At 33.4% G+C, this 15,421-nt stretch overlaps 1 protein-coding gene across 2 annotated transcripts; it reads left to right on the top strand.

Annotated features, from left to right (window-relative positions):
* Window positions 1–388: 388 nt before the first annotated feature.
* Window positions 389–15,408, top strand: LOC123547519 (neuroendocrine convertase 2-like). 2 transcript variants are annotated; one of them, XM_053524594.1, is made up of 8 exons: window positions 389–627; window positions 2,849–2,947; window positions 4,340–4,426; window positions 7,864–8,011; window positions 8,179–8,269; window positions 8,454–8,542; window positions 14,011–14,405; window positions 14,807–15,408. In XM_053524594.1, exons 1-8 carry the CDS (start codon window positions 463–465, stop codon window positions 14,903–14,905), a joined length of 1,173 nt encoding a protein of 390 aa, XP_053380569.1. In that variant the 5' UTR covers window positions 389–462; the 3' UTR covers window positions 14,906–15,408. The 2 variants fall into 2 exon arrangements, with proteins under 2 accessions (XP_053380569.1, XP_053380568.1); XM_053524593.1 differs by having other exon boundaries at window positions 7,864–8,007; window positions 8,175–8,269; window positions 14,807–15,079.
* Window positions 15,409–15,421: the final 13 nt, after the last annotated feature.

Genomic DNA, 15,421 nt, shown 5'->3' with positions numbered 1-15,421 from the left:
GTTTCAATTGAAAGATAAGCATAATTTCCCGGTGAAAGGTGATGGGCATTTTTCTGTTAGATTTTCTCTTTCTGTCTTTTTCTGCTGATACGATGTAATATTGTGTTTCACTTCAGTCCGAAATATATTCAGTTTGTCAATTTGTTTACGAACGTACGACTGCATATCAGATGGTACCGTAATAAAATCCGATGGTGTTGGTGCACTGAGAGGGAATTTTGGTCTGTGTACGAACACTACTTCATGCGGTTATATATAAAAGGGATGGGCAACGTGCGGTGAACTTCAGATTAGAATAAATATGTGTAATGTAGTTTTCTGAATAAAAATAGAATATTGTAAATAAATTCGCACTAGAAATAACTGGATCGTAACATGACACTTTCTAGTACTTAAGTATATTGGATATTATTTGCGAAGTCAAAATTCGTAGCTATAACACTGAATAACTTAAAAATCAGAATGAATAAATTAATATTGATTTTATTTGAAGGATTGTGTACAAGTATTGCCTGCTGCTTTTCATCAAACGATTTTGAAAGGAGAGTTGTTATAACGATGAAATGGAATGAAAGTGGTATTATAATACAAGACTTGGAAGTAAATAATTTCCGCCTTCTAAACAAGGTTAGCAATTATGTTGTTTTATAATTTCATAATTTTGCAGCCCATTTATACAACTAATCTTCAACTTGAACGTTAAAATCCATGTGTATTCGGCTTTAAATTTCGTATTTAGACTCCCAAATACATACATGTATACGATAAAGATCATATTACACAAAGTAAAGAGATATCTGTTTCAAAATGGGCCGCAATGAATTGTTGAATCAAATGGTTTGATAGTACTTGTTCTTCAAAGCTTTTTGACCCTTAGTGGTACACTGCTCATAGGATGTAGAAGCTTCCCCTCGTGACTGTATGAAATATGTAAGGAAAATGTATTTCAAAGCGGTTATTGTATTAAGAATGTATAAATGTTACAACGGAAAAACATTTTTTGAATACAGATATATCAAAGTTATAAAGTTTTGTTGTGTTTCATTCATTGTACATATTAGTCCTTCCTCATCATTTAACTTGAAAGTTTCATATAGAGCCCACATTCCTGACTAGACATTTATCAAAATAATGGTCTTGATAACATCTGAGCTATGCTTGAAACTCAGTCATTCAGGATGAACAATTACGCAAGTCTGAATTTAAGCACAACTTTGTGTGTTCAATACATTTCATTCCATACACGGAAACTTATAGGTCAGTTTCGCATATGGGTTATGAACAGTCAATAAATACGTCACTAAATACAACCACAAAAATCCTGCTCACACTACAAAGGCGATGTTTTCTCCACGTTCATGAAACCCAATCAGACTGTCTGTTTGCCTAGGGTATACAACAAAGACACCAGTATCTTTATATCACATCCTCTTCCATATTGCTTTTTTTTGGCGCGGGGTTTCCTTTTGCTGCACTTTGCAGCAACTTTCGTACTTGTCTCTACATCAAATGGAATTTACTTGTACATGTATATTGAGCTTGTAGTCTTTGACACTATTAAACGGTTTATGTATTTGTAAAGAGAATTATACTATATTACATTTAAATATATATAAAACTGTGCATGCATAACTGTTGACATTTACACACTAAGAATGAATTATTTCATTCAAATGGGGTAAAATGAGTAATTTTCATGATTATGTATGACTGAATCATTCTATATTTAACACATTACTTTAATTCAATAAAATTTACAACAGTCCAATTTTGTTCGCAAAGCGAAATTAAAAAAAATGCAGATATATATTTACATATTCAGTTGAGTATTTGCTTGGGTACTAATAAATTTTACGGAGAACGCATTAAATTGAAAAGGAAAGAGCATGAAAAAGAGGAAAACAATTCTTTTGTGCGCGAGTGTATGCGTGCGTAAGTTCATGCTTATAAATGAATAGAGGAAACTACAAAGCCATCCATATGTATGAGGGAAACTGACAAAAATAGGTTCCATGAAGGTTGGAAAGTTTAATCTTTAAATACTTATTTTAGAATGAATTTGTTGATTCTCAATTTGGTAACGTAAAATATACATGTAGTCATGTGGGTTATCCTGAGGTAATTATGAATTTATGATACATATAAAGTTTTGAAAACTATTACTTTTAAAAAAAACCTGTATCCAAAGAAAACAATAATGTTACAATGAAACATAAATTACAAAAAAGTATTAACGAGGAAAGTTGTAAAGATTTTTAAATTGCGACAAGTATATTGAAGCTGTTTAAATTACTTAAATATTCAATTTCATTGCTTTTTATTTGTATCATGCTGTTCGAGATAAACGTGTGTTTTGTTATATTGAGATGTATTCTTTGACTTGACTTTATACATAAGAATTTATGTTTGCTCTGGACACAGTATTTTACCTGCCAGTAAAGCTCCCCAATATCCCTACTAGTGATGTGTTGATTAATCATTGCGTTGAAGAATCGAAAATAAATGGCGGGAATAAGTATGTTTTTTTTCGGATTTGTGATTTAATTTCCTTTCAAACCGTACTGAAATTTTTCGGTTACCTCTTTGGTGCAACTAACTCCATAACAAGCAACTTTTTGATTTCATCTGACGAAGCAATTTTGATTATTGTATGTCTATATGTTGTAATGTTAGTGGTTGCATCAAACGATGAAATGAAATTCTTACAAAAATGTGTTCCTATTTATCTTATATTTGATCCACAGATTTATGCAGTAACAAAAATCCGTTTTCATCAAAAACACAAATTGTTAAGCCCACGAAACAAATGTTTTTACAGTATGTTAAGTCTTTGCCTTTTTATTTTCAGGTCATCCAAAACAATTATATATTTGAGTACCAAGGGATGGGCAATACGTCAGAATTAAATGAATTGATATCACGTCTTAAAACAAAATATAAGGACATGGTATGTTTTTTTTTATTCCTGTCATAGATCTACTTTTAATTCATATTTGCAATATGACGAATTTTAACTATAGTTCAACTAGCGGGTGAACATGGATTCTCTTGTTTCAGTCTGGCGGAGAAAGGGCTGTAAATTACAGCATTTTCAGTGTTTTATTCAATAAGCTGTTCTTTATTGCTATTCAAAGATAGTCCGTAAAACAAACGGATTGTGGAGGAGAGTATTTTAGATGGTAATGTGAACTGTTCATTTGTCAAAAGTATTTAAAATGTGTAAGGGATGTTTCCATGGGCGCCACCATATTTGTATTACTACTTTTTCACCTCCGGCAGTAGAGTGCAGTTAGCTCTACTGTATTAACAACTGTAGTAAGAACTAAATTAATGAACGTTCGATAACGCTCTTGCGCAGTAACACTTCATATGTCTTACTATACTTACTATACTTTACAACAGTAGCTGATAAAACCAGGGGTATATTATTTGACAGAATATCAAAAAAGTGTTTCGTTTTTAAAGTCACACAGCGCAGTAAAATATTTTTCATAACATTCACTTTTCTCTTTTAACACAAGAACCATGATTTTACCTGGTTTTTATGGATCCTATTAGATTGTTTGTCTTGATGAAATCCAGGTCAAATTGAAACTTGGCCATACGGCTTCAAAATATGTCATTAGGTCAAATTACAGTAAGTCCGTACTTACACCATAGAGGACTTTAAACTTTATCAGAAAAAATTCTTTATGAAATTTAGGTCATGTTCGAAACCTAGTTATCTGAGGTCAAAAGGTAAGTCACTTTGTCAAATAGGTGTTGTTTGTTAACATTCCAAAGGCCATTTTGTCTACGAGATCTTATAGAAGCGTTGTCAGAATTGATGTTTTTTTCTGAAAGCAAAACCATGTTTGAAGAAGTATAACCTAAGTCATGCGAGCAAATACTGAACAGACAGGGTTTATTAGGATAAAGTGTATTTCTTGCAATAAAAGTGTATCTTATTGACTTCTTTACGTCTTTTGTAACATTCTTTCTATGAAAATACTTGTTTTTTTTTTATAAAATATACAAAGACTTCTTTTTCAAGGTTATTATAACAGTCAGTCGGTTGCTACGCCTTACATTGAAAAATTTCAATCTTTTTATCTCTTCATTTTAGGTATCCAACATGAATGACGGTTAAAATTATCATAAAATATAATATCTTTGGATTTTGAAATTAATCATGTGGATGTCGTACTAAAACTACAAGATGGGGTCTTTGGAGTTGATTCTAGTTATTTCCAGTTTTTAAACAACAGTCATGTGTATAATGGTTGTCAGTTAACCTAGCACTATAACATTTTAAACTTCACCGTGTGTATTTTAAAAGGTTTCATAAATTGCATTTTAGATTGTGGCAATAGAGAGAGTTGTTGTGTATAATGATACTTTGAAACCTGGAGGAGTAACTAAAAACCACAAACTTGATCAATTACAGGTAATTTTGTACAAACTGTACATATAATTAAAGCTAGCGGCAGAAGTCCGTTTAATAAAAATTGAAATGCAATCAAATCTATACGCCGATATGCTCGAAGCTGTATCCACGTAAGTATATATACATTTGTGAACTGTCAAGTGCCTCCCATGCCCCCTGGTTCGAGTTTAGGTGAAACATATACATGAAAAGACATTGTTAGGACTCCAGGATCCCAAGGGAAAGAAATAATTAAATCACTGAACCAAAAGTTCTTGGCGACTTTCATGACCGCCATATGCCACTCATCGACTGTTTTGTGAAAGGCTTTGTTTCAATCCTTCATACCATGTGAAAACTCTAGACAAACCGGGAAAAAGTACAAAGTTTTGCACGGAGGTGGATTGGACAAATACAAGACTTCTGGCTGTATAGCCATTGTCACAACTCTCTTGAATTCTGTTCTTTTAGAACATTCAAAATGGCCGCCATTAGTTGTTTTTCAGTAAAGCTTACTAAGTCTTATATTCTTTTAATATATTTCTTACCCATTATTCAAATGTTCAATCTGATAGTGACCAGTGCCTAAATAGCTATTGTCACAACTCTCTTGAATTCTATTCTTTTAGAACATTCAAAATGGCCGCCGTTAGTTTTTTTTTAGTGAAGCTTACTTATATTTATTTTTAGCTTTTTAAGCTTTTTAGTTTTTCTGATTGCTCGATGTCCGGCGTCCGTCGTCCGTCTGTCTGTCGTTGTCTGTCAAAATTTAGCTTATGTATGCGATAGAGGCTGTATTTTTCAACTGACCTTCATGAAATTTGGTCAGAATGATTACCTTGATGATTTCTAGGCCGAGTGTGAAAATGTGTTATCTGGGGTTAAAAACTAGGTCACTAGGTCAAATAAGAAAAACCTTGTGTATGCGATAGAGGCTGTATTTTTCAATTAATCTTCATAAATTTTAGTCAGAATGATCATCTTGATAAAATCTAGGTCGTGTTTGAAAATGGGTCATCTGGGGTAAAAAACTAGGTCACTAGGTCAAATCAAAGAAAACCTTTGTGTATGCGATAGAGGCTGTATTTTTCAATTAATCTTCATGAATATTAGTCAAAATGATTGCCATGATGAAATCTACGTCAAGTTTGAATATGGATTATCTGGGGTTAAAAAGTAGGTCTCTAGGTCAAATCAAAGAAAAACATTGTGTATGCAATAGAGACTGTATTTTTCCTTCCTGAAATTAAATCAAAATGATAATCTTAAGAAGATCAAGGCCAAGTTTGATATTGGGTAATCTGGGGTCAAAAAGTAGGTCACTAGGTCAAATCAAAGAAAACAAACCTTGTGTATATGATAGAGGCTGAATTTTTCAATTGATCTTCATGAACTTTGGTCAGAATGATTGCCTTGATAAAATCTACTTTGAGTTTGATTACGGGGTCAAAAAGTAGGTCACTAGGTCAAATCAAGGAAAAATCTTGTGTATGCAATAGGGGCTGCATTTTACACTGGATGTTCATTAAATTTGGTCAGAATGGTTGCCTTGATGAAATCTAGGTCAAGTTCGAATATGGGTTATCTGGGGTCAAAACCTAGGGCACTATGTCAAATAAAAGAAACCTTGTGTATGCGATAGAGGCTGTATTTTTCAATTGATCTTCATGAAATTTGGTCCGACAGAATGATAGCCTTGATGAAATCTAGGTCCAGTTCGAATAGAGGTCATCTGGGTCAAAAAGTAGGTCACTAGGTTAAATCAAAGAAAGAACTTGTGTATGCGATAGAGGCTACATTTTACACTTGATTTTCATTCAATTTGGTCAGAATGATAACCTTGATAAAATCTAGATCAAGGTCGAATATGGGTCACTTGGGTCAAAAACTAGGTCACTAGGTCAAAGCAAAGAAAATACTTATTCATTCTCAAGATTTTTTGCTCCAATTTTAATGATAATTGGTCAGAATATTTTTACACTGTTATGGTGTGTTTCTCAGGTGAGCGACCTAGGGCCATCTTGGCCTTCTTGTTATATTTCTTACCCATTATTCAAATGTTCAATCTGATAGTGACAGTGTCTAAAACGCCGAAAGGTTCTTTATACGTTGATCATAATAGTATTTCAGATATTCGCAGTCCAGGTGATCTAAAAGAAGACATCAAAACCAAATGACGTTAATTAGATAGATATAACATATTTGATAAAAAAAGGGAATAAGGCACTAATGAGAGTAATATGAAATATTCTGTATTTTCATGATGTTTTAGATAATCAAGTCTGTCCTGGAAAAGGCAACCTAGTTGGCGTAAAGAATTTTGTGACATGTTACACGTAAAAAATGACTTCATTTGACAAAAGGGAATGAACATGAGGCTTAAAACTCAAAACTAAAAAAGCAGGGATATACATTTTTGACCTGAATGGTAAACCTTTAGCTGACACAGCCGAAGATGTCAATCTAATTCGATAGTTACTTATAAAACAGGAATTTACATATTATTGTTTCATTTCTCGAAGTTATAGAACATCAGAATCCAATGCCAATGAATATCACTTCATGCAAATATATCACTTGTCATTAAAAATAAGTACACATCAACTTGTATATATAAATGTGTATCAAAAATAGTATCAAAAGTAAATTTTACTAATTTTTAGATGGCGGTCTTTTTGAAAGTTCTAAAAATAGAATTCCAACGAGTTGTGACCCTAGCCTTTACAGTCAAAAGAACTTAGTACTGTTGTCCGCTTTGTCTAGATCTTCCAACATTGGCACTCTACTATGAGAAATTGTAGAACTGTTACATTAAATGCAAATCAAATAACATAAAACAAGACTTTGTTTGAGTGTAAATTCACCTGCCCTGGACTATTGCTTTTATGTATGTGATACATGCGTCAATAACACGGACAGTAAAAACTATAAATTGTCAAAAGGTAAAGGCAACATTGATCTTCATATATAATTTTAGGCAGTGAAAGGATTGATTTTTTAAAAATGTGAACGTTATATGAAAACTTCATACTTCAATATTTGTTACGAAGTGGCAGCCATTATGTTTCCATAACAAAGTAGAACAATATTACGTATCTGATTTATTTCAAAATGTTTTTTTCTGTTTTCCAAATTCTAAAAACATCGTTTTTAACATTTTGCAATTTGAACGAACGAAATCATTGTTTTTCATCCTCTACTTACGGAATTATAAAATGTTTTAAATTGCATTTCTTAATTTTCAATGTGCTATACCTTTTTCCTTACGGTTAAGCATTTTGTGGTAGTCAAACGACACGTGAAGAATGTTTTTGTTATGAGTAATCTAATACATAAAAGACGATCGAATCATTTTCTTTAACGCGTTTGGTTAGTATAACACTGAATGTCATAAGGGATGTTTTCTACTCTGTTTAAAGTGTAGGCGTGCGTATTGCTCACTTGATATATTTCCTCAGAATGATTCCGGTTCTGGACATGAGAACTATTATGGCATGGGTGTACGAAGGGCATGGTTGCTTGGATATACTGGGAAGGGAGTTACTGTAGCTGTGACAGATGTAGGGATACATACAGGTCTAGTTGATCTCAAGAACAACATTGTAAGTAGAAAAATAAGAAAACTGTTAAAAGATGTAATACGGTTATTTATCAATAAGCTTTAAAACTTCAAGTACGTTATAAAATAAAAATCCATAAACAGGCCATTCAAAACATAGCTTTTTTTCAAGTGTAACAATACGTATATAGCAACCTTTCTCTTATACAGGAAGACGCATTCTGCTATAACTTCATCAACGATAGTAAGAATATAACGCCAGAATTTTTCCACAATCTACAGGCGGAGTCGTCCATGTTCACTGAGTAAGCAGTTCATAATGTTTCAGTGTGTATAAAACATATTAAAGTCATAAGAACGGTTGTCAGTCTGAAACTGTATAGAAATTTTGTCTTAACTATCCGTTAGGTAAACCGTAATATGAATTAAGTTCAACATAATTATACAATTTGTAACAACTAATTCCATTACTTTGTGTAATTCCTACAGTCATGGGGACCACTGTGCATCATTAATTGCGTCTGCATATGGAAATGAAATATGTTCATCTGGAATAGCATTCAACGCGACTGTTGTTGGTAAGCTTCTCTTTTACCAGTTACAGTTTTTCTGAGTCGGCTAACGCTGAAAACGTTTGGCAATTTCTAACTGTCTAACTAGACCGAAAAACTCAGGACAACGATTTTGTTCCATTGGAAATAATGTCTCAAAAATCAAAGAGTTCTACGCATTAATGAAATTAAATGATATCAGTTTCATTTGATATATGTTATTTTTCAAATTTATGAGGTATATTTGTGTCGTATGCGAATAACACCAAATTTTTCCGTGGGACTTCCATCAAGCTGTCTCGTTTAAAGTATTGGCGTATTTCCCAGTATTATGATGTCATTCCTATATTATGGCTGCAAAAGGAAAATAGTAAAATCGATTACTAGTAAATGATGCCGTTAACTGAAAAATATCTACATTAGTAAATGTATGTGTAATGATGCAGTAGCAATATATGTTTATCATTCTGTGACACTTCCAAAATCGGTAGCTGATAAATAAATTCGTTAACTATCTTTATGCACATACACTTGTGGTTCCGATATAGTCTGAATTGGTTTAAACAATATTTATTTTCAATTGTAATATACCTTTTTATCATGCCATTACTATAGCAACTGCCTGATAAAGCCTGTCTGAGAAAAGCAGGCTTTCTCAGGTGAGTGACTTGAGAACACTATGCACTGTTTAAACCTATGATTAAATCCAAGGTCATCAGATTGTGTCCATTTTGCATTTAAAAATTATTACGCCCTCAAACGATACTGAAGTAGGTCTTTAAAATCCCAAAAATATCAAAAGCGGCAAAAAAAAAAAAAACAACCTAAATGCTAACCTTGTGTTTTGTAACCGACATCTCTGTTCTGCTGAACACGAAAGAATAATTTCAATTTGTTGCCATTTTATCCGAAGTTCAGTTGCTAGACGGATACCCATTCTCACAAAGCAAACGTTTGAAGTGAATTAAATACACACACCATAACGCCGCTTGGCAGAAAATATAGGCAGTTCCGTTTCATCTTCCGTTGATTTTATTCCATAACAGTCCATTCCAGATGCAATATTCCATGATATAAGAGCAGAGAGCAAAATCCTGAACAAACGCTTTGCATGAGTCATTTTCCGTTTTCTACGAGCGTTTCCGTTATAAAAACTTTTTTTGTGGTAGTTGCAAATTGGTAGGCAAACGCTATACATTAGTGACATGGTCTCACGTACCTATTAGAGCGCGTTTTTAAAAATAATCGCGTAAATATGTCTTTAATAGTAATTCTAAAAAACCAGATGGCGTCGTTTAAAAGAAAATAAAAATAAAAATAAAGAAGTCTGGCAAAACAGCATAATTTGGTCCACCCCTACCTTTTGCACTTTATTTCGCATAATAGTAGGATTTATGTTGTTAATAAATTATTGCATGATAAATAGAATAACAGTTTACTGTCTTTTGAGAAAGGGATTTCTCAGACTCGGCTAGATATGGTCCGGAATGAGCTTGGCAAGCCTCGCTCCTTCCAGGACCATATCTAGCCTCGTCTGAGAAACCCTTTCTCAAAAGACAGTAACCTGTTATTCTCTATCTCTGTTAAAACAATCTTACGCTAGAATGACATCACGTTAACGTGTGGTGACGTCAATGTTTTTGTTGCGACACAGAAAGAGCGCTACTATATTTTATCTACTGTCTTAGATTAAGGGCATAATAGAATCGAAATAATTGATAGCAAAAGAGTGTTTTAACACTTTTTATACACTCGGGCAGTAATACGTCGTACAAAAAATTTCACTCGAGCTGCGCCCTCGTGAAATTATTGAGTCCGACGTATAACCGCCCATCGTGCATAAATAGTGTTAAAACACTCTTTTGCTATAAATTATTTCTTAAATATGCATTACATACAAACATATATTTATGTCATAGCTTTAAGTATACAGTCTGAATTACTTCCGTTTATCTCTTATATGCATTGCCTGTCAGTGTAAACTTTTATGATAACAACCGTTACAGTTTTTTCTTAATTCAAAAGTAAGTATACAGCATACTTTTAATTCAAACCAATTAAAATATTTTAAAACAATACCTAAGATGTAATTTGAGCTCATACAGAGTATACACATTACTTGATTTAATTGCTGCTTTGACGGTATATTTTGATATATTTTTTGAAATATTGTCCTTCACTTACTAAACTTGTTAAATTTTAAAAGCTATGCACATGTAATGATTTTAAAGAAAATAAATTGATCCACTATCTAGGCCTGTCCGACGCCTAAAATAAAATTTATTTGTTAACCGCTTCCGGCCGGAATTCCGCCTGTCATACAATATTTTTTGACCCAAATTTATTTTCTTTCTTTATCGTTTTGCCTCGTATATTTCCGTTGACTTAGCAGTCTAGATCATGCTTTTGAATTGAAAACGAAATCGAAATGAAAATATGCAAGATTGTTCGATTATGTTGTGCTCTTGCAAATACTTAAAACAATCATACAGAACTATCGTCTATTCCACAGAAGTTCGTTTGTTTGTAAATCACATGTACCCATTTCATTTAACGATAGTGTCTTTGTATGCAGTAACATATTGTCATCAGCTATATTAAAGATGTATCTCACACACACATTTCTATATATTTGCTGTGCTACTATATATTTTTCACCCAATATCAGAAAAAAATCAGCTTATTTTAAAAGCTCTAGACGATTACGAAGGGACAGAATCTGGCTTTGTCTGCATGTATAAGATATATGGCCTTTATGAATAAAAGTGTTTGACAACACTTTTTATGTTTTTCAGTTTTCATCATTTTATCGTTATACTTATCAAAAGTGGGCACACGAAGTTCTCAAACTTCCTTGTTTCATAGTTGTTGCATACTACTCTATTTAAGCGTGAAATAATTTCTTTCCTGTACGTTTGAATTAATGGCATTTCTATCCAAATTCTTAATATTTTATTTATGTGTTCAATTTCCAAAAATGAAAAAATGTTAATGTTTAAACACCAACACGATGACATTGACGTCTCCTTCACTTATTCTGGAGAAAAACAATAATGACCGACCTATGAAGAGCTGGGTCGGAAGTAGCAAACGAATGTATTTTAAAGGTAGCACTATGCGTCTGTGTCTTTGTGTGTTTTGTCAAACAATGACATCTGTGTGCTGGCGAAATACGTCTGGAATTCATGACGTGCTTTATTGTCTGGTTGAATCTTAAACAGGTTAGCAAACTCAATTCAATACTGTATCTTGGCATTAAGTGTTCCGGACAGTCTAACAAAAACAGGCATATTTTTAAAACAAATAAAATACACTAAGTTTCAATTCACCAATTTCTCAAAATTGTATCCCTTCCTGATCATACTGATGCAAAGAAGAAAGTTGTGTTTTAACACTGACCTGCTTTTACAGTTTTCAAGGGATCTAGCCTAAACGTAATGAAAAGTATCACTATGAAGTGAACTTGCGTATATAATTAGGCCATATATGCACAATGCCTGACAAAATGTTGTGTTATGCTGTACAGATAAGTCCTTAGCAGTTCTCCAGGGATCCAGCTACCACATATTCCAGTATAAATGCTTCCCTTTTTTCTATTGAACCCACCTCTTCCCAAATAAATACTACCCGCCATATCTGCAAAAAAGTACAAGAATGTTTTCATATTGCTTATATACCTATACTTATTTATACGGTACAATATATTGTTCTACTTTATACATCTCTCCCCTCTGTTTTGCTAGAAATAAAGACTTTTTACCAATACATTTGTTTGTCTTTGTATATATGCATTGTTACCGTTTCCCCAGTATATATCGTCAGGCTATACATGTATTAAAACATACACCAGTGTAAATGGCCCTACTTCCCCTAATAAATGCCTTCCATTTCCAGTTTGCAAAAGTTAGATATTTGATATTATATACATGTACTACTGCGAAACGCAGTATATACTGATAGGTTATACATGTGCTACGGTATAGCCCGGTATAAACGCTCCCCCTACATTTTTGCATATTGTCAATAAACATTGTAAGACTATACATGCATATACTCATGTATAAACGTTCCTGGCCACTAATAAATGCACACCCATTCTTTTTGCCAAAACAAGTACTTTCTTAAAGCTATCAACTGTATGAATATATTGTCAAGAGATACATGTACGACCGTATACCACAGTATAAACGCACCCCGCTTAGAAAGGCACACCTACTTCTGTTTGCCAAAAGAGTGTTAATGAGTTTTGTTTAATAACGTGAGTATATACATATACTGGTATATATGGTATCGAAGCAGTTTCCGTCATAAAATGAAGGTTTTTGAAATATGTTTTTTCTTGAACGTTTCAGTTCTATAAAATGTTCCCGAAGAAAATACCTTAGCTCTTCTGCTTTTCGAAAACATAAATATCGATAGTGTCTGGCGCACGTGATAACACACAGAGGGGCTCCAAAAGGGGTAATGGGGTGTATAAATAGAGCTGAATCAGTTGACTACAGAAGCAGTTTCCGTCATCGATTTTTGTTTTATTATTTATGTACATTTTGACAGTGAATACGACTAGAAAAGCACCATCCGTGTTTTTTCTAATCTTTCTGGAGAAATTAATAAATACAAAAGAAGTTTGAAGGTTCACGTGTTTAATTTAGCGTGTTGTAAAACAACTCTATAAAATAAAATTCTTACCTGATACTACAGTACTACGGTTTACTCCTGTATAAATACTAATTTCCTAATAAAGTCACACTTGCTATTCCTATTAACCAAAATTTAAATTCTTTGATTTAGTACTTTTTATATTTTTCTTTACTTATACAAATTTACTATAAGTGCAGTGGGTCCTTAAATCAATGGCCCCTTTTGCAAAATGAAAATGCAACTACAGAATATAGTTTCAAGGTTCTTGAATAACTAATGGTATCAATGTGATGAAGTGCAAACACAACCTCCATACAATTGATACTTCTACCCTTTTTCGTATTTTTGTAATATAATAAGTACGGCATAAAAGTCTGTAAAACTTAGTATGAAAGAAACATAACTTTGTGTTGAATGTTTTTAAGACTTGTTCTTTAATGTGCTATTACGAATTCTGTTACAATTCCTTTGTCCAAGATATATTCGTTGAGCATAAGTCTGTTAAATGATATCTCTTGTTCATATTGTTTGAAGCAGGTATAAAACTGTGCTCTTTACATTGTCATGCAAGGACTTCCACAAAGGACAATATCTGTGGTCAGTAATATGCTATTAAAGGATATATCAAAGGTATAAATTTGTGAAAATTCCCTGTTGACAGATATTCATTACAATCACGAAAATGATCAGTTATATTTTTATTATTTTCTTAACACGAACGGTTTCCACAGATGTCACGGGAGTATTCTGGCATCGACCACATGCAGCTGGTACATTAGGCTGGTTCTTGCAACAGTTACTTGTATTGCCTAGTGTAGAGTGTCAACACTATTTGCTTTTTGTTTCTTCTACAGGACTAAAGATATATATGGTAAAACTTATCAAAGGCATACATTTCGACATTGTTCCTAGATACTCCTCTAGATCCGATATTGTCGCAAGGGCTCTGGCATACAACCATACCATTGATATATATTCAAACGCTTGGGCTCCTACAGATCCTTTCGTTGACTTAGATACCCTAACTAAAGAGGTTTTAAAACGTGGTGCAGAGAATGGACGCCGAGGATTAGGTATAATATATGTGTTCCCGGCGGGACCAGTCGGAAATGGATTTGCAAACAGTATCTACACTACTGCGGTAAATGGTGTTGGCCAGTATGGACGTATCCACAAAGACTCGACACTAAGTGCTAGTGTTATAACTTCAGGTCTGACAGATGGAAGTAATATAACAGCAAGTTACATGGTAAATTATTTTAGTAGTAAATTGTCGGAACAGTAAGTTATGTTAATGTTAAAACAAGTTGACTAGTATAGAATCATGACAGTACCGTTTTGCCGTAGGTATGTCGAGTTCGGACTAATTGCTCAGGTTTCAAATATATCTTCTAATGTTTTCAAAGGGAAAGCGTTTCAGTTTCCACAGTAAATTCGAAATGAGATACCTCAGTTGTAAACATAAATGTGAATGGAATTCAAAACAGAACCCTATGCAGTAAAGTCTCTTCAAAATATAAAATTATTAATTTGTAGATAATCATTCGTGTAGAAAAAAATATTTCAGTACCAGACATATACTAGATTACGATAATAGCATGTATATTTAATTGATTGCTTGAAAATAGAAACTTTCAGTCTTATTTTCAGTTAACGACGTCTAGCAACAACAAATGTGTAACTAGTTTCAATGGTGTATCACCAGCCACGGCACAGATTGCGGCTATTATTGGTTTAGCTCTTGAATAAAGTATGTTTATATTTGTTTTCGTTACCTTTGTAAGCCATACGGACACAATCGAGGTTATGTGGCTATTTTCAAGTTTTAATAGTGGAGGAGAACTCCAGGATGTGCCCCTGCTGGCATTGTTTCATGTACATGCAGGCAAATTGGTAAAACCATCGACCTGCTGTAAGCTAGCTGGAAAGCCATCCATGGTCGATGGTTCTACCAGTTTGCCTGCATGTACATGAAACAATGCCAGCAAGTGCTTCAACGGCTTCAACGTCAATTACTTAGTTTCGAACGGAAACTGAGTTGAAATCAGCGACAGTACTTGACACAGAGGCTTCTATGTCTCCTCATGCGTATATTGATGCTATTACATGTATATACACGTCAGACATTACGCTGCTCTTTAATCGGTACTTAAGCATTTAGTTGCTGTTGATATACAAGATCCCGAGATCATGAATATCCGAGCATGTTTCATCCAACAATTTGATGAAAGCTCGTTTCTTGTTTGTATTGCCTGGCATTGTTCA

This window comes from Mercenaria mercenaria, chromosome 15 (genome assembly GCF_021730395.1).
Source record: "Mercenaria mercenaria strain notata chromosome 15, MADL_Memer_1, whole genome shotgun sequence".
Taxonomy (NCBI): domain Eukaryota; kingdom Metazoa; phylum Mollusca; class Bivalvia; order Venerida; family Veneridae; genus Mercenaria; species Mercenaria mercenaria.
Note: the sequence above shows the minus strand (reverse complement) of the source record. Positions and strands in the feature narration are given on the sequence as shown.

Excerpts from the sequence above, each read along its gene's own strand:
- LOC123547519 (XM_053524594.1), top strand. The coding sequence starts at position 463 with ATGAATAAATTAATATTGATTTTATTTGAAGGATTGTGTACAAGTATT. Across the intron at positions 8,270-8,453 it reads GAGTCGTCCATGTTCACTGA|TCATGGGGACCACTGTGCAT; the intron begins GTAAGCAGTTCA and ends TAATTCCTACAG. Across the intron at positions 8,543-14,010 it reads ATTCAACGCGACTGTTGTTG|GACTAAAGATATATATGGTA; the intron begins GTAAGCTTCTCT and ends TTTCTTCTACAG.